At 38.6% G+C, this 25,644-nt stretch overlaps 1 protein-coding gene across 2 annotated transcripts in view; it reads right to left on the reverse strand.

Annotated features, from left to right (window-relative positions):
* Positions 1-25,644, reverse strand: part of LOC126352307 (ubiquitin carboxyl-terminal hydrolase 34) — a 538,206-nt gene that overhangs the window by 387,070 nt on the left and 125,492 nt on the right. For both annotated transcript variants that reach the window (XR_007565188.1, XM_050002677.1), the window contains exons 18-19: positions 8,809-9,089; positions 6,150-6,351 (exon numbers count right to left, since the gene is read on the reverse strand). Coding sequence is in view for 1 of the 2 variants with exons in the window: in XM_050002677.1 (XP_049858634.1) it covers positions 6,150-6,351; positions 8,809-9,089 (483 nt within the window). In the remaining variant the exon portion in view is untranslated. The remainder of the gene's footprint in view (positions 1-6,149; positions 6,352-8,808; positions 9,090-25,644) is intronic.

The following is a 25,644-nucleotide window of genomic DNA, read 5'->3' on the forward strand; positions in this document are numbered from 1 at the left end:
CTTGATTTGCTTCCCCTAAAACAGGCAATTTCCCATTAGCTGCTCACTGCTGTCTACAATAGTACTATTTTTATTACAATCTAAAATAAAAGCTGATATCCACATTTCAATCATTCCTAATTTTGTTCTGGCACTGTCATTTTGTGTTTTGTATCAAAAGAAACACACTCCTAGTGTCTTTCCAATTTACAAACAGCATATGGTCTTGCTGTGATAGCTAATTTTCTTTCAGCTTCCAAGCAATTAGATCTTTGGCTAGCCCTTTTCTGTTTTTCAGTACTGTAAATCCAAAGTATAAAGCAGACAACAATTGATGTCCTTTGTACTGCCCATGACTGAGATGCAGTGTTTGGCAACAAGGGGAATGTGTGTATTACTTGCTCTGTGGCATTTAATGTTGTCTGCATTCCTTTCCTTCCAACATTAGTGACAGTTGCTGCCATTTGTGGTTTTTTTTGTGATGGTACAAGCATCACACAGTATCTTTATTCAAACAGTAGATGTAACACAAATGTTGGGATACATTTATAAACCTTAGAAACAACCGACATAGGTCCCACTTTGCTTGTCTTTTTGGAATATAATCCATGTGATGCAGGAGCTACATCACTTGCCTCCAATATGTTAATCTAACTTCACCGCCTATAGTATCATGGTAAGGAGAAAAAGTCTTAGCTTAGCATAAATCAATGAATTTTGTTTTTGATATGTTGGTACAGACTGTATAAAAACTTGAGTGTCAGCTTGATCTTCACGATACTTTTGATTATGCAGCTATTTTCAAGTTGTTACCCATCATGCACATTTCACTCAAATGAATAATCTACTCATAATTTTCTGTTCTGGACCCCCATCGCCAACAACTGTTTGTTCAAAAAAGTAGAAGATTTACAACATTTAATAAATGGGAAAAAGAAGCAATATGTTAAGATTCCTTTTGAAAATGATACATGTAAAGAATATCCCACGATTGCAATCACACCTGAAAACATAAAGTGTATAATATGGTATTAGATTATTTGCAATTATAGGTGTTGGGAGTATCTGGTGCAATAGTGATACCTGAAGAAAGAATATGGTACATTGAACATATTGAATTAACAGCAGACTGGTCTGTACAACATGGATGCCCTACTTGTTGAATGCTGTGCAAAAGCATATGTGAAAATTAACTTATCAGCTGTCTTTGGATACTTTAACAACAAACCCAACTGAGTCTAGGTTTCAGTTGGTTGCTGTGGGTGAGACACGGGTGATTAGTTTAGGTCAGAAATGAGTGCAGACGACGCTGTACCAAATACATACATGTCAACCTTGCAAATGCTATGGAAGTCTTCTGGACCATGAGAGGGAAAATATATGAAGAGGGGCCATGATGGCCCCCTTCCCAAAAATGAATGTATGTACTTAATTAAATATATGAAATTACTTTTCACAAGCAATCCTAATTTGACATATTCCTTAGATAAATATTAGTATCTTTCTAGAGAATATCAACATTGTCAATGTTAGGGAGGAAAGAACCTCCACAAGCAAAACCTCTGTGGAGAGTCAAACTTATCTCCCCCCCCCCCCCCCCTCCCGCTCTCCCAAAGCTCCACCAACCAATACTAACACTGCCCTCACCACTGAGAAATCCACAGAGAGGGTGGGGTGACAACCAATGTAATGAAGAATTACTGAAATGTGAAACACATTACATAAATCAGCAGTTACTATGAGCACTCAGCCATATTAACACTTAACAGAACAAAATAGGAAACTCATGTGGGCCAGATCTGCATGAAGTCCAACTCTATCTTCCTATTGAAGCCCTAGTTTGGAACTGGTGTATAGCACACTCTTTTATCATTCAGAAACAAAACACTGAGGGAAGGATACATCATGAGTGACAAACAGCAATTAAATGGAGTATAATTCTATGAAAATGAAAAATAATTAACCTTAATTTTTTTAAATGTCTATTATGTACATTAGAATGCATGTTCACACATACGATTAACACAATAAATAATGAACATAGTGAAATATCAGTACATATGAGACCAAGTTCAAATGTAACACACGTTGACACCATCAATCGAATTTCAAGAGTGTTCAGGAGGAGTACAGTTACTCCTTACGGTCTGGCTCAGTTTCAGATATTATGCAAGCATTTGTTCAGTGGCAGAGCTCCTCTACCCATATAAAACTGGAAAATAGAGTATATCTGGCATAATTTGGCGGGCATGCAAAGTTATCTGCCTGAAATTAAAGGACACGTAATGCTTAGACCAGATAAAGAAAAATGGTTTGAAATATCCCAAGGATTTGAGTAGAACACAATATTTCTTCGCTGTATCAAAGCTCTAATGGTAAACATATTGGAATGCAAGATTCAGAACATTCAAGTCCTTATAAACATTTTTTTCTACAGTGCTGCTGGCTCTATGTGCTTTCTCTGGTTATACGTTCAAGTTTATGGAAAAGGCAGTGACTCAGGAATTTTCAGAGATTCCATTGTACACAAAACAACTCACTGGAAAATATTTGACTTGGATATACCACAACAACCTTTTAACAGAAAATTCCATCATGGTGCTTTCTAATGTGATCGTGTGTGACAGAGCATGTGGGTTGTTGGGAAAATTTAACGAGTCCTTACAGAGGGTAGAAACTGACTTATGAAAAAAGTATATTTAGCTGTTGGCTAACTTTATCACACAGATATGTTGAATATGTTAAGCATACTTTTAGTACAGAGTTTAATAAGTAGAGAATGCTACATCACCCATTCGATGTCAGTGTGGGTAGTGCTGAACACATGTTAAAACCAATTACAGTATTTCCTAACTATGTTGGAATCACAGATGGATTTAAACATGACATCTAATCTCACAAGTATAAATGCTACCCACAATAGATGACCCACTTCATCAACAGATAATATTTCAGCTAAGTTTAGCAACTGGATTGTTACGGAACATCCACTTTAACATACAGATCATATGATATGAATGAATAAGTTAACGATAAAGTCTTCTTATCTGTATTTTTCTCTTTTTCTTGAATCATTTTACTCAAAGAAGATCAAAGTCAATTTTTCCCCAAGATCATGATTTCAAAATTTTATTTTTACGCAAATGCGATACAGTGCTGGCCTTTTTTCTACTTTGTCAATTAGTAGCCTGGTGTCAACATTCTTGCCTTCGGTTTCACTTGGTCTTTGCAACATCCAACAAACAAAAATAACAGAAACACACCTGAAACAACACAATCAATTGAACAGCACAAGAGCACCTTCTATCTTGTCAGTATGCACTTATATGATCAGTTGTTGAATGTTAACGTGTGTTTTCAAATCAGATTTCCGTCATGAACTTAACCTAAATTTGACTAGCTGATCACAATAAAAACTAACAGGTGAACAAGTCAACCTGTAAGGCATTAAAATCCCGCACATAACAGCTCAGGTAGGTGGTCCAACTCAATCCAACATTTTAATCTTTTTGCAATACTCATGTTATCATCAAATAAAACTGATAAAAGATCCACATGAAATTTGAGGATTGCCCCATTGTTGGCAATGAAATGCAACAAGTTAAAATATGTGTGGTGTCTAGACAGAGTTATATTAAAATAAAATGTATACTGGTGGATCCTCTTGTCCAAAAAGATAGCAGTGAGTCCCACGGCTGTTCTCTACTCTGAGTCTGGTGAGCACTACTTCACCTCGTCCCTATGTTTGGGAGGATGGGCACTACTGATCAAGTGTCTAGCTTTACTGATCAAAGTTTCTGTTCATTACTTGCAACTGCTCTTCTTCTATCAGAGATAAAAGATCATGCAGGGGATACAGTCATCTTGAACTGTAGTTTCCCAATAGGCACTGGCTATTGTAAATCATTTTCTCACTACTAACTGGAGGGCACAGAGTGCCTCGGCAACTGAGAAGTGACTTCTGGGTAGCTTCAAGTTTAACAGAGCACACACTATACATTTTAAGCACACAGAACAAGATCTTGTGTGGAAGAATAATGAAGCAGGCAATGGTGTTGCCCACCTGGCATACTCTATATTACTAACTGAATTTTCTCATTTTCAGAGTACTTAAGGGCAATTGTTTTAATTGTTAAAAATCATTCAAAAGCTAAGAGAGCATAACTTTTTAAATTTAAAATGACCTTTTCCAACGGGCACTGCTGTCATCGTCTGGTCATTATCATCTTTCTGTTGTAAAGTATGTTCGTTTTACACTGAACCTACGCATAAGATGTCTGTCATGAGTTTTTCCACTTCACATTATAAACACCTGTCATCACTAAAACATTTAAGAACATAAAGCTCCCTGTCAAAAATGCCATGCCCATATACATATTGCTCAAAGAAGCTTGTCACTTTATACAAACACAGCACACAACAGCACATCTGTTTTAAATATGGTGGACACACACTAACCAGTGCGAATTCACATTCTGTGGACCAGTGGATTTATACAAACAGATGTGCTGTTGTATACCATGTTTGTATGATGTAACAAGCATCTGTGAGTAACATGTACATGGACATGCACTTTTGGACAAGGTGCTTTATGTTTTAAAATATTTTAGTGAGAACAAATGTTGATAAAGTACTGAATTTTACACACTTGACATCTTGTCCACTGACTGAGAACCCGGTTTCAATTGCTGAGAGCCTATCTAACAGCTTCCACATGCAACCAAAATTTGATTTCACATATTCTTCATAATTACTCAATCAATTCAAAAATTTTAAATGCTGTTGTATTCTTCTAATTAAGAGGCACGCCCTCATGTTAAATGTTTAACACAACAAGGCAAGTATTACATTTAGAAGCTATTTGTTTGTCTTGAGTCAAGCGCAAATGCCACACAAATTTTCAAACCCTCATGAAACTTTTCCTCCCCAATACCCCTGCAAAATGATGAAAGGAAAGATGTTTATTGCTTACTAAATATACTGTCCATGCAGTAAATGACCACCTCAGATGTAGAGCTTAAATTTATTACTTCTTTATTACAGACTCTATTCACATCACAGTCTGTGGACAGTATCCACACATACCACTGAATGTACCTTCAAAATTATATCATTGTATGTACAAAACACAGTTCAAGGGATGCTGAAGAACTAGTGTCTGCTTAAAATGGAAATGGCATATAGTAAAAGTTCAACAATAGGAGTGACATTTTAATTTATTACTTTACTACTACCTCTATACAGAACTCGATTTGCAGAAGTGTGTTTGCCATCTTTAAATGGTTACTCTAAAATTGGTTTAGTGACTTTGCTGTACATCAACAATAACTGTAGATTTGTTGGGACTTTCACAGCATGTCTCATTATAAGATGATGCCTTGTTGAGAGATGAGACATCCCAGCTTCAGTATATTGGGCTGGTTCTAATACAGACTGGTCACTGGCGTCTGCCCTCACTTGAACAGTGCCTAGCAACCTCCAACACATTGGCCCTCCAAATACGTATCTAGTACAACTATATACAAGTCAGGACTGAAAAAATTAATTATAAAATTATAATAGCGGAGGCATATTGGATCCCTGGCTTTTATGCAAAAGCACTACATGGTGTTAAGTGATTTTTGGCACCTGACTTTTTACAATCCCCAGTTTGGGGTATCGAAACAGGTCTGTACAGAGATATTACTTGCTGCATCTCTGAAGGGAGTACACAGGACACTCAGATATTAAACTTGCAGCACAGAAAGGAAAATAATACAAAAAAGCTTCAGGGTTCCACGTCTATCAGACAAATCCTCACAGAAGAAACTGGTGGCTTGAAAATGTTTTTCAGTCCAATGAGGTATTTTGCAGCCATCCCTGAATTACACTTCATGGGTGCAATAGTGTTGGACAAGGTGCAGTTAAATTGATTAAGCTGTGCGTCTTTGATCTAAAACATAGTCTTTCCTGCCAGGCAGAGACATTTTCATCATGTCATGACACCTTCTGGTCTGCCTGGATATCACAAATAGCTGAACAAGAATCTTCAATGATTACAACAGTTTTTCGTTATACATTTACACACTTCGCACAATTAGATGTAGAGTAAATAAGAACTTGCATCTGTATTGTTACACAAAATTTGTAACTAGCTAGAAAAGGTGACTCAAGCACAAAATTGGTCTTACCTGCGCCGAAATGTCTCCAGGTGTGTTTTCAGCAGCAACAGAGCTCGTTGTATGCAAAGCAAGCTGGACTCCTCGGCTACTTCAAGATCAGCGGTAGCTACTCCCAAATGTGCCATGCATTGTGATACAAATTCTGACTCATGATCCAGCTGACGTCCCACATAGTAACTGTTGAGGTACTGAATGGCAGCCATACTTACATCTGGAGAGGGAGAGAGAGAGGGAGAGAAAAAGAACACATTTATTGTTCTCATTATGTCACTAAGGATTGGTAGTTCCAGCTGGCTGTGAAAACTTGAAAAAATAGTTTCAGAAAATAAACTGGTATTTGATCAGTTATACAAAATTGACGAACCTGGGGCTAAACTAAAAAAAGCATTTTGCTCAAAGAATGAAGCAGCCAAAGACACAAAGCTGGCAAAGGACAAGCTGACCACTTCACCATGTAGCAACTTAAGTGGTGACCTTAAATTTCATCATTTGTAACTGACGCATCTGAGGAGCCAAGAGACTTCAAGAACAAACATGTCGGCACTTCCTTTTTATTACAGAGCTCAAAAAAGTCTGAGTGAATGTCAATTTGTTTAAAGAATGGTTTTTTGATGTATTTGTCCTGGCTGTTAAAAATAATTGAACTCAAAAGACCTACCACACCCTGCAATTCTATTATTAGACATTGCCCCAAGCCACATCTCAGAGTCTGAACTTAAAGAAGGTGACATAAAACATGCATTTCTGCTGCACATCGTGTTTGTTGTGAGTAACTGGTTGCAACTTATTCGTTTCTAGTGGTTATAACAGAGAATTTAGAAGCAAATTAAATTCTGAGAATGCTAGACGAACTGTCTGATGAAACTGGCTCTGGAGGAAAGTTGGACAATTCAGATTTGGATTCAGTTTATGAAGATTCTGAAGATATATGTAATTATAATTCACCTATTTTTCCTGCAGACAATACAATTTGTAAAGCTTATTGCTTATCATTTTCAACAGCTGAAGAAGACATGGAAGCTGAATTGTTGCAGCCTTTTGCTTCAACATCTATACCTTTTAAAAAAAATGAAATACTACAGAAAAAACATGTTGATGCTGAACTTGGCTCAAGTACTGTGGACGTGCTGCTCATACTTTATGTTTTCCAAAAGGCAATTGGCATGCATGCACCTCTTGACATCAGATCAAATGCATGCAATTGTTTTTCATTGTTCATGCCATCAGAAATAATTGGAATAAAAAAACCGAGACGAACTGAAATGCAGAATTTGCAAAAAGATGGAAACAAAATACAGTGAAGCCTAACAGAATCGGGGGCAAGTTGAAAGTGATAAAGATAAGCAATATTTAATTGTTTTCTGCTGTTATCACTGATGTTCATGTTCTGAAAAAGTCTAAACTCACTGACTATTGGTCAAACAATCCAGTTCTCTACACTCCATTTGGTGCTGGTATTATGAGCCATAATTTTTCATGGTGATCTTGTCAAATTTTCACCTATGCCACAATGAACAGTGCATATCTAGCCATCACCTAAACTGTGACTGGTTCTGTCTTCTGGTCTTCATTTTTTCAATGTGCTAATCTTACAGTAGATGAAGGTATGTGCAAATTTACACCATGTAAAGTTCTGTGCATACTTGAAACACAAGCCACAAAATCAAAATATTTCAGCTATGTAATGCATCTACAGGCTCTGTTCAGAGCATGGAACTGAATGGTGGGAGAACAGAGGAACCTGGAGGTATGTCTCTGCTGCAGAGGTTCCTCTTCTACATGGACCAATATTGCAGTTCACCTGCTGTGTTTGATTACTTGTGGGATCAAGAAACAACATTTCCATTGGTACTAGTATGGTGAACAAACAGGAGCTTTGCCAAACCACCGCTGTCTAACAGAAACCAAAATGAAGTGAAATAATTTGAAGCAAAAGAAACCACTTGTGCATAAAATGGAGGGTATTGGTGCTGTCAACAAATCACAGTGTGTCCACAATCAATGTTGTTGTGCAGCCACCAGCAGGGCCTATTATGAAATGCAGACACAATGTTGCTCTTGACTATAATACTTATAAGAAAGGTGTTGGCAGATTTGACCAGATGATAGAGTAGCATCCATTCAAATAATAACAGATGAAGTAGTACAAAAAGTTGTCCTTTCATCTTTTCATGACTTGTGCCACCAACGCTTTTACCTTGTTTCGGGAAGAAATGCATATTAGCAGATTTTCTTATAGAGCTAGTGGATAGTTTTGTTCTGGAAGATATAAAAAAAACTCTGAGATTACAAGCTTTGCAATCAGGACAAGTAGTTTACGAGGCAGACATTTTCCTGGTGTAATACCAACATCTGAAAAGAAGACAAATGTGACATGTTTGTAAAGGGTGTTCTGAAGTCCGAGTGTAAACTCACCCAGGAAAGCAATGTGCTGGTGGTGAGCTGATAGTGGCATGCCATTCTGTGCAGTGAATTGTTTCAAAATATATCACAGTCAAGCAATATATGCTTCAAATTGTCTGTACGAGTTGTTTCAGATGACAATACTGTATTTTTAAAGTATTATTACCTGTCTTCATTTGCTAAGATAACAGGAACACACACTCTACAAATGGATGCATGGTTTCAATAAATCTTGTTCCTTTACTTTACATGTAACTACACTTACCAGTGTTGGACACTCGCAATGCCACTTTCCACAAGTGTGACATATCTGCATCACGTGCAAGGGAACACAACTGCTGGAATAAAGCAAGCCCTGTCATCGATATTCGCTCTGGAGCAAGGGCAGGCAGTTTATGAAGATACAGATGTCTGAGAGCATCACTACCCAATGCATGTTGATCTCTTGACTTTGCTTGATTTAACAACCAAGAAAATAGCTCATCTGCACACTGTGCATCTGTAGCCAGGCAGTTCCATAAAATGTCTAGCTGATCAATGCTCAACCTGTTGTAGTAATTCAAAAGCAGAACATGAGAATCTGTAACATTTTAACTACACTATTTGTATAAAATATGCCTATAGCAAGAACACTGTTAAGTAATGCGAACACACAAATAGGAAAAGTTAATGGTTTAAATTAATATACATACAGCATAGCTAGGGCTATAAGAAAGCTAATCTTTCACATGTCGTACTGCAAAAACTAGGTACATTTGTTTAAAGAAACATTTGGTTTTAATATGTTCATAATAAGTCACCATTCATATTCTCTCAGCTGAAGTATTTCCAACGTATAGACACTACAGACAGGACAAAAATTGGTGCTCAGATAACAAAAAACTAATGACGAGCCTTTAAAAGACTAAAGACGATTACAGCTAGGACACCCTTATGTAGCAAACCAAACTGGACATATCTTGGTTTCAAAGTGAAACCTCAAGAACAAAAGAAATCTTAATATTCAAAGGAGTAAAGCAAACTACAGACTGCACAGTTTAACTTTTCCCCTCAGCAGAGGAAGCTGGAAGCCGAAGCTTATGGTCAGTTCATAGTACACTGGTTGCTGAGACAAGCCCCGACCCTTAATCCCAGAGAAGCCAGCTTTTATAACTTATATTTTGTGCATACAAACAAGAAAAAAATTCCTGGATTTCCCAGTTAAAAATACACTTTTGTCCACGTGAAAATACACTATAAATCTAGTGAAAGTACATTTTTCAGTGTTAAATGACATTGTACTTTCACTTATCAACCCTTTGAATGGTGAAGGTTTTATACACCAGTATAGAACTTCCCGGCACTTTAGAAAAAAAAAAGTTGGAACAATCTTTGATGCATGGCAACATATAAAATGGATATTTTTGTATTCCAAAAGTGTAAATTCCAGAGCATTGAAATCAAGACTAGAATGTGCTTTATCAGCCAATCAAAGCTAACGTCACGTGATCTCACCAGCCAATGACAGAAGACATTCAAAGCACAGCATACGAGCTGTAGTCAGCCTATAGCAAGAAGAATATTTCAACAAGCACAATCATAAATTTCACTGCTATACACTGAACTTCTGTGGGCTACCTGGCTGAAAACATATTCCGTCAAGCACTTAGATTTTTCCATAGAAAAACCAATTACGTATAAAATTGCTCAAGAACTAACGTCACACTTTTTTAAAAAGGGGTAATTATACTTTTTGCCATCAATAATGATGGCAAAATTAGTAATCTACAAAAGAATTAAAATACATGAAAAACTAACCTTGAAACTTTTTTTAAAAGAATACGTCACTCTTTAAGGTACATAAAAACTGATTGCCGCTCGGCCGCCACAGTGACTCAAGTCCGAGTTGTTCACCGAAGGTGCCCAGTAAAACCGACTGCCCCTGGGAACGCGTAAGTCGGGGCACCTGCACAATCTGGCAACACTGTAAGATGTGTAAGTGTCAGGAGGGCGTGTTGTCTACTTCCGAGATGTCGTGTTGTGTGAGTCCATGGTCTAGTGGTAATGGTCGAGCATTCTAAACTTTTAGTCGCGTGTTCGCGTCCTACTGTATCTCTTACTTTTTTTAACCAGATTTCGGTCATCGCGTTACGAGCGTGAGTGAACATCGAAGATAATTCGCTTCACTTTCTACCCACCAGTAATAACAAACAGTTCCAGATACAATTCCGCAGGACGGCTCGTCGCGATCAGAATAGCCTACGCTCCAGCGTTTCCTCGCGCTGCAGAGGCTACCGGCCAGCGACCAGACGCCGCCCTCCGCCTGAAAGCGGGCGCCGCCCAGATGAATGCGGAGCGACGCTATCAGTGTATGTATCAGCTATCATTTTCGAATTTGTAATTCTAGATATCATCTTGCAGTTTTCCACATTAAGAAAGTCTCGACTACTGACGTAAGTGATGGATTACCATTTAATCATAATGCGACAGTTGCGTTCAACAGGCAACACTCAGAAGACTGGTGTAGGAGTACTGCATGCTCTAATTCGAAACTACAAAAATCAACAGAGTAACTACTATTGCAGTTTTGCATGAACGTCATCAGGTCGCTCATTGAGCATTCTTATGCAACACTGTTACTGGTGACGAGTTATCATGCCTTTATCGTTAACTTCCTAATAAGAAATAAAAGGCTGAGCCCTACTAAAAGACCTAACTGGAGCAAAGAATAGTGTGAACATAATATTTTCCATGTGATAGCTCTAAAAGTGTGTTGCATTACGTATTTTTCCCCAAAGATGTGTCCATCACACGCGGAATTTGTTGCCAACAACTGACACACCTTCCGGTCGCAGAGTAAGAAAACGACAAAACTACATCATGTATTCTACTGAATGATAACGCATTCTATTGATTTGAGAAACAAAACTATCAAGGAGATCGATAGGGAAGTCATCTATCAGGCACTTCTATTGATAGGGAACTCGTCTCTCGGGCACTTAATCCTCGTAAAATTTTACCTTCCATGCTCTTGATCGATCAACGGCAAGACAACTCATTTCTAGACGAAAATGTAATTCAAGTTACTATAGAAGCGTCACAATTGCAGTCTACCTTAATAAAGCACTAAGTGTCTGTAAGACTGTCGTGCCTATTTTAACACGAATTACTAGGATATTACTTACTTTTGACTTCGAGAAGGTCTGTATTTATTTCATGTCCTGAATCATACTCAAGTATTATGAAAATGTGGCATTTCATAGATAAAACTGTGTATTCACAACAACGAAAAATATGTCGGCAAAAAACAAAAGTGGCATTATGAATTTTGCAGTACCAAAAGGCTCTCGCTCCAACATTAAGGGATACTGAAAGTAGCAAGAAGAATTTTGCTCGAGCGTTGTCTTACAACTCTCTTATTGAGTTTCTATCTGTCTGATTGTAACTCTGCAACAAAAGAATAAAAAATTGGCTTTCAGCGAGCCTCAAAAGGCGAACGAAAGCAACTGGTACGTGGTAGGCTGGCACATTACCTCGTAGCTAGCGAAGAGGTACGGGTGGGGCTTACTTATTGGGCCATAGCCGCTATGACATAAATCGCAACGCAAGGGACGAGAGAAATTGTATTTCCCGTGAGGAACGACTTTGTGGACTCAAAAGCATTAACTCATACCCTTATATCGCATCTCAAAAGAAAATAGCTCACGTTATTCAATTGAAATGACGCGATAATATCAAGTGAATTTAGCAGGATAGTTCTGTGCCATCTAGGAAGTAATTCGTCGGACACAGAGTTGCCAGACATATACAGCGTTGTTGCCAAGATTCAGTTACACTACTAGGAAGGATAATAGCTGATGCGTTCTGTGAGTGGCCTCGGAAGTGGCTATAACTTAGTCTCAAATATGACGGTGGCAAGGGCCGGAATATCCTCATTATATGTCAATGAGTCTTATTCGGATTTCGATAACTACGTTTAGGGTCTAGAGTGTAATTACTTGCTATACATCGATCCACCAAGTGCAAACGAAGCGTCATATATTAATAGCTGCGACAATTATTTGTGTTTTACTTTCTTAATCGGACAGAAACCTTGAAAGCATATTCACCAGACGCGATTCGCAATTTTGGAGTTTCTGCAGTGGCTGATTTGGCAACGTACCTTTTCTATACAATATTGTTATTGAGATCACAGACATTGGCACACCCACCAAAAGACAGGCATCACCTGGTTTCTCATTGTCAGCTTTTGTGACGGATATTCTGCCGTTGCTCGAAACGTGAAGACTGTGTCAGTTAATGGTCGCTTATTTGACATTTTCGATCAGCCCTGAGGATGCAAATGCACACCGTTGACTGCAGTCGGCACTCCCTACTGATGTTGTGTCCTGCATGCATGCATTTGCGGCATCATGACTGATTGAAAGCGTCAGAAAATTGACTATTACAATTTGTCCACTGCAGTGAAATTCATGCACCACGGGGTGAATTCGAATATTCCATATGGCGAAAACCTGGTGTTTCTATTCTTCCAGCTCTAACATTCAAAAAAGAGTCACAATAAACGAAAGAAAGGCGCCTATGAACTAATAAAATAATCAGTGGAATCTGACAAAATCCATCTGTCATCTCATAATTGCGAAAAACTACTTTTTTCATCTGCACAGCGGTCCAGTATTTTTAGTGTGGATTTCGGGTAGAAAATTTGTTGGGCGCCAAATCTGTGTGGTCTGAACTCTGCTTGGTATTCACCAATTAGGGTTCCGACTTGTTCTTGTGCACGTTCTAAGAGGTACATGGATATGATTTTACGAGGACCTGAAAGGAGGGAAATTCCTCTATAGGTATTCACATCATATTTGCGGCCTTCTTTGTGGAGTGGTTCGATCAGGGCACATTTCCTACCGCCTGGGATATTGTCACTTCGCTATATTTCCTGAATGGTCTGTGTGATTTCCTGTAGTGTTCGTGGTCCAAGAAATTTCAGTAATTCTGCGACGATTCTATCTTCTTCTGACGACTTTCGTTCTTGAGTTTTTTTATGTGAATCTGGATTTCTTCTTGTATTGGTGGATCGGCATCGGGTTTCTTGTATCTTGGGGATTTGTGGGGGAATCATTTGGTTGGTTTGGAAGAGTTAAGGAGATCGGAAAAGTAGTACGCCAATTCTTCAGTTTTCTCAGTTGGTGAGGGTGAATTTTCCATTTTCTTCTTGAAGGTCAAATTTTGTGGTGAGTAATCTTTAATTTTGTTTGCGAAAGTTCTGTAGAAATTTCTGCTGTTGTAGTTTCCGAAGTTGTCCTCCACTGATTTCATTTTTTGGTGATGTAGTTGCGTTTGGTTGTTCTGATGGTTCTGTTTGTCTTTTTGCATATGTCAACGAAATGTTACAGGTTTCCTGTGAATTAGTTGCTGTTGTATTTTTGGAAAGCGAGTCGGCGATTGATGACAGCTTGCTTGCAGTTGGAGTCCCACCATGGTGTTTTGCCTTATTTTTTTTAAGTGGGATTATTTCTTCGGCTTTTCTGATAATTTTACTGCAGAAGTCAGTCCATTTGTTCGTTGGTCCTTTTTCCCATTCTTCTGTGATATTGGTTTCTTCAATTTTGGATGTGTCGAATTTTTGGTTGCAGAGATGTTTGAAGTGAACTCTCTTCTGAGAGAATTTCACTTGAACACGTATGAGGCAGCAGTCTGGGTCAACGTTCGCGCCTCGTCGGACTTCAATATCGTCGATGACTCTGTACTGGGCGTAGCAGATGGCAACGCGGTCGATCTGGTATTCACCAAGATGCTGGATCGGGGATCGCCATGTTTTCTGTTTTTTCCTAAAGTGGGAAACAACATGTTGAGGTTGAATTGTTGGCAAATGTCAATGAGCCGTTTGCCGTTGGTGTTAGCTTTTTGGTGTGTGGAACTTTTACCTAAGATTTTTCTACAGTTTTTTTCTGTCCCAAATTGAGCGTTTGAAGTATCCGATTTGAATTTTCACGACATCTTGGTGAATTTTGCTCATAGTTTTTTCAATTATGTTCCAGAATTTTTCGACATTTTCTGGGTTTTCCTTATTTTCGACGTTGGTAGGGGTACGTGCATTTATGAGTGTATATTTTTTATTGGTGCTCTGAATGTGGATAGTCATAAATCGATTGTTGACGAGTATAATTTCTCTGACAGAGTTGATGACGGATCTGTGTACGAGAAATGTCATGCCGAAGATTGGTGCGCCTTTCACTACCTTTTGCTGCGTTTTGCTCTTGAAGATGCGATAGTTTCTGTAATACAACGTTCACTGTCAGTTAGTCATGTTTCTTGAAGAGCAAGGATGAGAATTTTTTTTGGTCGATTTCTTATGTGGGATTATGTAGTTTTCCTGCTTGAGATCAATGTATTAATATTTAGTGTTCCAATGAATGTTTCCTGCTAGTAGGAAAGCTGACCAGAGACCTCCGATATTCTCTGCTGCGCTAGCCTGGACTTTCCAGAATCCGAAAGTCCAGTTGCCGTTTGCTGTGTACCACCTGCGGTAAAATTGAATTTATTTGCACAGTTCATGTTTGCTTGTGTTTTCATTGGTTTGGCCTGGATAATACCAAGACCTGATAGGACCAGAGGCTGTTGAACCCTTTGGAACCCAATATTTTCAGCCGAGCTCATTGAACTCACAGACACTGACCAGAGTACCCGTGATTTTCACTCAGAGATGTTTGGATTTTGGGTTCAACTGGTTAAATAGCCGTTGTGGATTGTGTTAGTATTTCGTCCACCCCAAATATTTGATTTTCTCGGTACCACCCACCCACATCTGGGATGCTTTCCCCTATCTGCCACCTGGGAAGGTGTCCGATGGGGATCTAACAATCTGACACGGGATTATTATTATTATTATTATTATTACTGTGTCATTAGAAAATCTGATATGGTGTATCTTCCCACCACTGAGTTGGTGTGTAGTGTTCAATTCAAAATATTGCATCTCACAAATATAGGTTGTAATTACGTTACATTGCTGCTAGTAGACATACTCCTCACTTTTTCTTAGAGAGTTGCTACCTGTTACGCCAGCAAAGGAATTTGTGTGTGCAGCATTGTTGCGATACAGATGTTCAGATTATCAGATTTCTGTAATTCCAGTTTGATACCAGATCGTTCTAATCAGATTCTGCCAGTTTGTCTTAATGCGAATTTCTGACTACGACTCTCATCATATGATAGACTCTGTAAACCACATTACTTATCGCCTTCGAGAAATCTTTCTTAATGATAGTGGGTGAGTTGGTTACTAAAGGTATACTCGTCCACAAAATCCATGTTGACAATCATCTGATAATTAGTCAAGATTTGATTTGTCGCAGCTCATTAGCATACAAGTTCTCCACACAATACTTGCAATGCAAGGTAACTGAAAAATCTCATCCACTCGACGCCAACTGAGGAATTGATCGGCGCTTATGTTGTTCAACAGACAACAGTCGTCACCCTCACTAGAATCAATGATTGTGTGTGTGTGTGTGTGTGTGTGTGTGTGTGTGTGTGTGTTCACGCACAATCTGAATCAATACTTTAACACTGTACACTGTAAAGTATTTTAATGCAATGGCTAGTTATTAAAAACTGAATTTTTACCCAACAGATGTTCTGCATATTACGTTAAGTAATTAAGGTGTATTAACTCCATAACAATGTTAGCAGAGACAGTACACTCTTGTAGTTGCAGCTTGTGACAAGTGCAGCGATTAGCAGTGCCCAGTGCCGCCACAATTCGTTTATGCTGGCTGAGCGTGGCCACTGCAGCAGACGCTTCACTGTAAACAGGAAGAAATCACCTTGGCTCTGACTACAGTGAGCCGATATCACTGCCTGCATATTCTTACGGTAACCAACATGAGACTCTACTCATGGGTGCTTTGGAGTAATTAGAATGGGTATCATGTCATCAGAATATTAACCAGTGATGAAGCGTCCACTCTATTGGGATCCCAAGAAAATAGGAACCTTAATGTGAGGTGATATCAAAATTTATCCAACACACAAAAATTAGCTCCAGAGCTTTCATGCACGCAGTAGTAGCACATTATCAAATATTATGTCTTGGAAGCGTATACTTCATTTCCTCCTCTCATATCAACATCCTTGTTTTAGTATGAAGTGAGAAAATAAGTGCAAAAAACTAAAGTTTCTGAGAAGCATGTAAGTCATTTCATTTTCTCATGTCATAGCTTTTGTTTTAGTATGAAATGAAAAATAAACAGTTTAGGGTTATGAAGCATAATATGACACCAGATTCTTATTGTAGGCCCTATCGGAAACGCAAAAAACAGGGAATTCTCCATTCTTTTGTCCAACAGTCAGTTTCCTTTCACGCATTATTACTGCTCACAGGGTCTTATTTAAGGACTTGTGGCCATCAAGTTCTTCAGCAGAATGAGCCTTATGTTTTGTGGTAATTACGATATGGAAAAAAATTCAACAAAGATGAGTTCCCCCAGAACAGTGAAGATATTTGCACATGGCTATTCAGCAATGGCTGCCAGCTGCCCAAACACTTTATAGAATTCATGTGGCAGGCAACACAACTGTGAATGCACTTCAGACTTCATTCAGCAAGTCATCAGCAGACAGACGGAAGTGTCAAATTAATGTCGCTTTTGGAGACGTATTCAATCCAAAATGAGGTGTTATTAAGTGTGGTCTAGCAATTACACTTTGATAATTCTCATGAGTATTCTAATAGCCAAAAGAATCCGTTAGCGTGAAACCATCAGGAACTACATTAATATCAAATTGCAACAACTCGAGACAATACGTGGACTCTTCCCTTTGCTGGGTAACCTCTTAATGTTACTTAGGATTCTCTCTGTCCTAGGCGTAATGCAAATGGAACTTCACATTTATGAGGTGCTTTCTGCTATTCTTGACAAGCATCAGCAACTTGTAACCATCACGAGTAACAACTGTGTGATGATAATGGTACAGGGTGTCAGTGGATGTGGTGGTATTATGCTGTCAAACTGCTTACAGAAACGTTAATGTTAGCTTGACTATATCTGATTTAATGAACATGGTATTCCATTCATCATGCGGGTATTACATTAATTCTCCAGTGAATTGCTTGACAAATATTATTGCAACTATGCAACTGAAATGACTCACTGCAGGAGTATCTACATTGCACTTGGTTAAATGATCAGCTCACTGCAATCTCGCTTCTACTGTAAACACTTGTGCACTGACCATTCGTTATTTGACTAAATATGCGCTACAACCTGATTTGCATGTATCTGACATGGGTTAGTGGCATCACAATGCAATTACTAAGGAATGGGTGCCATTGAACTCCTGTTACATTGATGGTAAGACAAATATTCACAAATCACCTGTATTGTCTCAAAAAACAGTCAGAAGTCCACACTGCCACAAGAACTTGAAATACAGAAACAGCAACAGACGAAAATTTGTACCCAACTAGGGTTCAAACCTGGACCACCTGCTTATTAGGCAGACGCGCTCACCATTGCACTATTGGGACACAACAGCCAATTTGCCTGCAGGACCTATCTACTCGTACAAACATTCCTCATCAGACGCAAATGCCTATCTTTGTCTCTCTCTCTCTCTCTCTCTCTCTCTCTCTCCCTCCCTCCCTCCCTCACACACACACACACACACACACACACACACACACACACACACACACACACACACTGAACAATTCATATTTAATAAGTGACAGTGATTTGGAAAATTTACATTTGCGAGATGGTTACTTTATGCTTTAATTACAGTATCTCTCATTGTTTACTTTGACCTGCTTCTTTGTGCCCTAGCCTATACAATGGCAATGAGTGAATGCTCACATCCTTGATACCTCACTGGATGTGATACTGCATCTTTAGCCAAACATTCAAATCCCTCTCGATAAGTGTTTTTCAAGTTAGATTGTTTTGCTCCTCCTCTAATGTCATTGAAAAAGATCACAATGAAATTAAGTATAGGAATCCTACAAGATCCTTGAGTTCATACTGCAGTGCTGTGGAGATAAAAAATTTAGTTTTTCATAATTATCAGATGACACAAGGAGTTTGTCATACTCCATTAATTATGACTGCATTATTAATTATTGGTACATAGGCACTTTTCTGACATTTATTGTAACTATTTTCTGGATGTTAGAACTGGAAGAGTAGAAACATCAGGTATTCGCCATATGGAATATTCAAATTCACCTTTCGAGCAACAGCAGAATATCCATCAGAAAGCTGACAACAAGAAGCCAGGTCATGCCTGTCTTCTGGCACGTGTGCCAATGACAGTGATCTCAATAACATTAATGTACAGCAAAGATACATTGCCAAATCAGCTAATGGAGAAGCTCCAAAATTGCAAATCGCGTCTGGTGAATACGCTTTCAAGGATTCTGACAAATTAAGAAAGAAAAACACAAATAATTGTTGAAGTAATTAATTTATGACGTTTCGTTTGCATTCCGTGCATCAATGTATTACAAGTAATTACACTCTAGCCCCTAAACGTAGTTACCGACGACGGTTCAATCACATCTCCAGCCATCCTGATTTAGGTTTTCCGTGATTTCCCTAAATCATTTCAGGCAAATGTCGGGATGGTTCCTTTGAAAGGGCACGACCGATTTCCTTCCCACTCCTTCCCTAACCCGAGCTTGCGCTCCATCTCTAATGACCTCGTTGTCAACGGGACGTTAAACACTAACCACCACCACCACCACTACAACCACCACCATAGTTACCGAAATCTGAATAAGACTCACTGACATATAGTGAGTATATTTCGGCCCTTGCCACCATCAGCTTTGAGATAAAGCTATAGCCACTTCCAAGGTCACTCACAAAACACGTCAGCTAGTATCCTTCCTGGTAGTGTAACGAAACTTGACAACAACGCTGAATGTGTCTGGCAACTCTGTGTCTGACAAGTTACTTCCTTGATGGCACAGAACTATCCTCCTACAGTCACTTGATATTATCGCTTCATTTCAATTGAATAATGTGAGTTATTTTCTCTTGAGATGTGATATAAGGGTATCTGTTAATGCTTTTGATACCACCAAAGACGTTCCTAATGGGAAATACAACTTCTCTCGTCTCTTATGTTGTGATTTATCTGTCATAGTGGCTACTGGCCCAATGAGTAAGCCCAATCTGCCGCACCTCTTCACTAGCTATGCGGTAATATGCCAGCTTGCAGCAAACATGTCTGAAAACAGTAAACAGAAATATGAGATATGTTGCACTTTTGCATATGATGGTGCCAGGTACCAGGTGCTTTCATTCATCTTTCAAGACTCACTGAAAGCCAAGCTTTTAATTCTTTTGTAACAGAGCTACAAGCAGACAGATAGAAACTCAATATGAGAATTGTAAGACAGCGCTCGAGCAAGATTCATCTAGCTACTTTCAGTACCCGTTAGTGTTGGAGCGAGAGCCTTTTAGTACTGCAAAATTCATAATGACACTTTTGTTTTCACCAACATATTTTTCGTTTTTGTAAATACATAGTTTTATCTATGAAATGCCACATTTTCATAATACTTGAGTATGATACAGGACATGAAGTAAATACAGACCTTCTCAAAGTAAAAAGCATGTAATATCCTAGTACTTCATGTTAAAATAGACACAACAGTCTTACAGACACTTAATGCTTTGTTAAGATAGATTGCCATTGTGATGTTTCTATAGTAAGTTGAAGAGAATTTTCGTCTAGAAATGAGTTGTCTTGCCGGTTGATCGATCAAGAGCAGGGAAGGTAAAATTTTACGAGAAACAAGTGCCTGAGAGATGAGTTCCCTGTCAATAGAAGTGCCTGAGACATGACTTCCCTATTAATAGAAGTGCCTGATAGAGGACTTCCCTATCGATCTCCTTGATAGTTTTGTTTTTCAGATCAACAGAGTGCGTTATCATGCAGTAGAACAAATGGTCTAGTTTTGTCGGGCGATTTTCTTGCACTGCGACCGGAAGGTGCCTCAGTTGTTGGCAACAAATTCCACCTGTGATGGATACATCCTTGGGGAAGAATACGTAGTGCAAAACACACTTTTGGAGCTATCACACGGAAAATATTATGTTCACACTACTCTTTGCTAGAGTTTAGGTCTTTTAATAGGGCTCAGCCTTTCATTTCTTCTGAGGAAGTTAATGATAAAGGCATGATAACTCGTCACCAGTAACAGTATTGCATAAGACTGCTCAATGAGTGACCTGATGATGTTCATGCAAAGCTGCAATAGTAGTTACTCTGTTGATTTTTGTAGTTTCGAATTGGAGCATGCAGTACTCCTACACCAGTCTTCTGAATGTTGCCTGTTGAATGCAAATGTCGCATGATGGTTAAATGGTAATCCATCACTTATATCAGTAGTTGAGACTTCCTTAATGTGGAAAATAATTCATACCAGAACAATCGTTGTTGGAACAAGAATATCTTTTCTTGGCGTATTTTTCCCAAAAGCACTTTTGCTACACACAGTTCAAGTCTTTGAAGTTGCCTCCTCTGCATTCACCCCTCTATTATACCAAAAGTAAGCAGGGTGTATAAGTGGACAAGGCAAAAAAAATCAACGATTTTTCCCGGTTAAAAATACACATTCTCCCTGGTGAAAACACACTTTTTCTGTGTTAAGTGACAGTATATTTTTCCTGCAAAACTTATCAATCCTTTGAATAGTTATGGGTTTATACATGGGCGTTGAATTTCCTGGCACTTTAGAAAACGAAACTCAGAGGAAAAGACACATTTTGGAAATATCTTTGGTGTGCAGCAATATGTACGCTGCGTATTTTCGTATTAAAAAATTATACAATGGAATTCCACCGTCAGCTGAAGTAGCCGCTTTTGTAAGCCAGTCATAGCTTATGTCATGTGATCTCGCCAGCCAATGACAGTGGATACTCAGAACATAGGACACATGATGTAGTCAGCCAACAGCAATGTTACTGTTAAGTAACATGAACAGACAAACAGGGAAACTTAATAATATTGGTCTGCAAGGTTAATACGCTACAAGAGAAGCTAAGCTTTCACATAATATGTTGATATTTTTTGCCCCTGTTACACTTTAAGATATATCATACAAATGCGTCAGTAAAATTTTTAATAATGACATAAATGTCGGCTCTATAATTTAAGAAATTCATGGTATATTCTCGCACATAGTTCCACTTATGTAAAAGGATATTTACTTTGAAAGTAACGCTTTTCAAACTACCATTTGCAATATTTTCCCACGACCTGTTAGAAATATTTTAGTTTCAGCGGTTGCCAGAGAGCGCAGATAACAAGTGACACCGCGCAGCTACCATGACGTAGGAAGCCCGTATGTACATACGTGTAAAACACTGAAAGATTATACATTATGTTATAAAAGAAACAAGACATCAGAGGATACTCCAAGAGCATTGGCATTTCGTGAACCATACTAAAATGTGCACATTTAAAATGCATACTTAAAGTGCACATTCGTATATCCACATTCCCTGTGAAGAAGACCTCGACCTGATATTAAGCTTTTCAGTATGGTTTTTGGGACGTAAATTTTCTTGGAGCACCAGTACTGTATTATTTCATGTTTGGTTCTTTATTATGGCATAATGCCATACGTGCTTGAAAGATGAAAACGTGTACTTGAATTGCAGCGAACAGTTGAAACTAGCTAGTACTGTGGATCCGAACATTTTGTTTCAAATATATTGACTGCCTCTGCCGAAAAGGTCAATAAAAGTCAAATTTCTTTAGCAAACAGACAAAAATAACTTCATTGTTTTGCAAGGCGATTAATGCTTGATTGTCAGAAAGGTGGAAATACAATAAAGCCTTCCGTAATTATGTGAATGTATTTTAATTCACTTGATAGCGCCCAGCCACAGTTATCTGTTTTGTTTTCATTTGACGTGAGAGTAAACGAACGGGAAATAGCAAAATCGCTAAATGTAAACAGGGGTCACGTGGAGACTACCCACTATAACTCAGACTGCTCTGCGCATCAGCCCCGAATCTACTATATTTGCTAACTGGGTCAATACTAAAAAAAAATAGAATTTTCAAAAATATGTTCATCTCATAGCGCACGTCTTTTGGAAAGTCTGAAACATAAAACAAATGTGTTCGAGGAAATGTAAGACATGTTATTTGGTCGTAAGTGTGTCAAAGTGCAGTGCCACGGCTCTTCAGACAGCATTCTTCTATCGCCCGTCACTGTATTTCGCTCCGTGGAATTGAAACATGTACACTTTGTAATGGATGCCGACAAACTGTTTTTAGGAGAACGCAAACTGAAATGTCCTGTGGTGCCTCTCCTGCTCCCAGTCAGCCGGTTTGACAGCCTGCCCCTCTTGTAAAAAAAACACAATTAATAGCGAATGGGATTATTTGTAATCGGGAGAACAAGAACTCTTCAGAAAATTTGCACCCTTTATTGCCTGTTAGCTAATAACTTGCTGTTTTGTGTGACATAAAATTAAATATAGAATACATAAAACCAATAAAGACAAGAGACAAGCAAGAAAGTATATATTTCTTCAATCTGTAGCTCCTAGCACTTTTTTTCTCTCTCTCTAATCTTGCTACAGCTTTATATGGCGTGCTTTCCTTTCTCTGATAGGATCTATTACCTCATCAAAGTTCATGAAACGTTTTGCTACATGAAAAATCGAAATGTTATCTAATACTTAAAAAGCTGTTGATATAAATAATACCCAAGACTGGTGTGGTTTCTCAATCTGATTACATCTATTTTGTCACTGTCTGCTAGATAAAACAAAATAGGCATTTCTAATATTGCAGCAATTTTGTAACACACACCAAATAAACGAGACTGTGTTGGCACAAATGGTCATTTTTATAACACGACAAAATATAATTCATGAAGTACCAGTATCAAATGCCTATTTGGCCTACTACAAGCAAAAAGCTTTATGTTAGGAAGTAGTTTCACATTTCATTCGTACGCAACAGTTTCTTAAGCATGAGATCATATAGCATTACGAAATTTTTATTTAAATTTGGAATCGCCTTATTCTTCCATAATTTGTGTGAAGTCCCCATTTCTTCTCCTTCCTCATTCTAACAAACAGTCTTGTCATCACCAGTTCTGTAGCTATTCATAACATTGTCAAAATTTGTTTGCTGGTTAACTTCGCTAACCCGGCCAGAATCACAGGTTTAGTTATCTCGCGATTATTCTCCTGTTATGTGTTGTTACATGTTCGTACAACACGTTTTCTGAGTTACTTTCCAGAATAAAGCTTAAGCGGCTGCTAGCCAGGGACTGTACAACTGGTCGTTACTAGTGTAGCGATCTGGCCAAAAAATTTCTGTCAAAGTTTCATTTCCTTGGATACACCGAGAAGGTAATACATAATCTTTCTGACTTGCTATTCCTGTTAGTCATTTATTTCCATTCTGGTAGTCTGAATCTATGGATTTCGCTAGTAATTATAACAATGCTGATAATTCGCAAATGCAATCAACCAGATAATCAAACAGTGATTGGCATTCATCCATTTGGCTTTACTCCGCTCAGCTCGTATAGCCCCATCCCCTTTTGTCTGCGGAAAGTTTATTTCCAGATGTGTCAAGGATTCTACTGACAGAGACGGAAAGTTTATTTCCAGATGTGTCAAGGATTCTACTGACAGAGACATCACGTACACTACGCACGCTTTCGCAAATCAACTTACGATTCATTCAGAAATCAACTTAAAATGTGTTCAAAAACAAACAGGGATGCATTTCAAAATCATTTCAATAATCGATAGACCAACGTGCACTGGATGCTAAGCACTTTGTGAAACAAGCTTTTTTCCCTCAAGAATATAAATTTGGCACCCCCTTTCCCAGGTAGCATCTAGCTGCTTGCTATGACTGCTTCCACAGCCAACAACCACACTTCTGTAGCCAGAAGCGGGAGCATCAACCGCTCAAACACGACTCAACTGTGCATGTGCATTGAGCCCGCTCGTAACTGCTAAAACGAATCTAATGCAAACATTTGTGACTTCACACTCATCGGAGGCAATTTGCTGTTATGAAGCAAAGCCTTTGACACGTTTTGCTGTTGGCACATGCTTGCATGAGCACTGTGTGTCGTCATCGTCGTATATGGCACATTTCCTTTGCAACTTAAGTTATTTTCATTTTTTTCTCTAATTTATGTTTTATAGTTGAAGTGTTGTTCTGCAGTAGTGGGATACAGTAATATCCTTTGTTAGATTTTCGGTTCTTACCAGTCAAAATTACAAAAATTTAACAGAAAACTAAAACACTGGAATTCTAAAAAATTCCCATGTTTTTCCCAGTTTTGTCCACAGATGAAAAAATTCCTGAATTTTTCCCAGATCTCTTGGTTGTCCCGGGTCGTATGCACCCTGGTAAATATTGTGTTGCAGATGTTACACCTTTCTCCACTTGCGATCCAATTTTACAATGTTTATCTGTAGTTCACGATTTGCAAGTATGCAATCTATGATGCTTAACTGCAAGATAACTAGAACTTCAAATTCGAAAAAGGCAGCTGATACATACACTGACAGCGTCGTGCCACTTTCACCTGGGTGGTGCCTAATTTCAGGTGGCGGGTGGCGTCTAGCTGATGGCTGGTAGCTGCTGCATCGTGAGGAAACGTTTGAGGGTTAACTGTTCTGATTGCGATGAGCTGTCCTGCGGAATTTTTTCTGGAAGTATTTGTTATTACTGGTGGGTAGAAAGTGAAGCGAATTATCTTTGATGTTCAATCATACTCGTTCATTACTTTAGACAATGGCTGAAATGTGGTCAAAAAAAAAAAGAGATAAAGTCGGACGCGAACATGTGACTATAAGTTTAGAATGCACAATCATTACCACTAGACCACAGGCTCACACCACACAGCAACAACTTGAAAGTAGGCAACAAGTCGTATCAACATTTCCACATCTTACAGTGTTGCCAGATTGTGCAGATGGCCGGACTTAGCGTTGTCAGGGGCGGTCGGATTTATTGGCCACCTTAAGTGAACGACTTGGACTTAGTCTCAGTGGCGGCCGGAAGGCGGTCAGTTTTTATGTCTAAGACTTCACATCAAACATTTTATGTGCCCCTGAAATCT

Source organism: Schistocerca gregaria, chromosome 1, assembly GCF_023897955.1.
Source record: "Schistocerca gregaria isolate iqSchGreg1 chromosome 1, iqSchGreg1.2, whole genome shotgun sequence".
Taxonomy (NCBI): domain Eukaryota; kingdom Metazoa; phylum Arthropoda; class Insecta; order Orthoptera; family Acrididae; genus Schistocerca; species Schistocerca gregaria.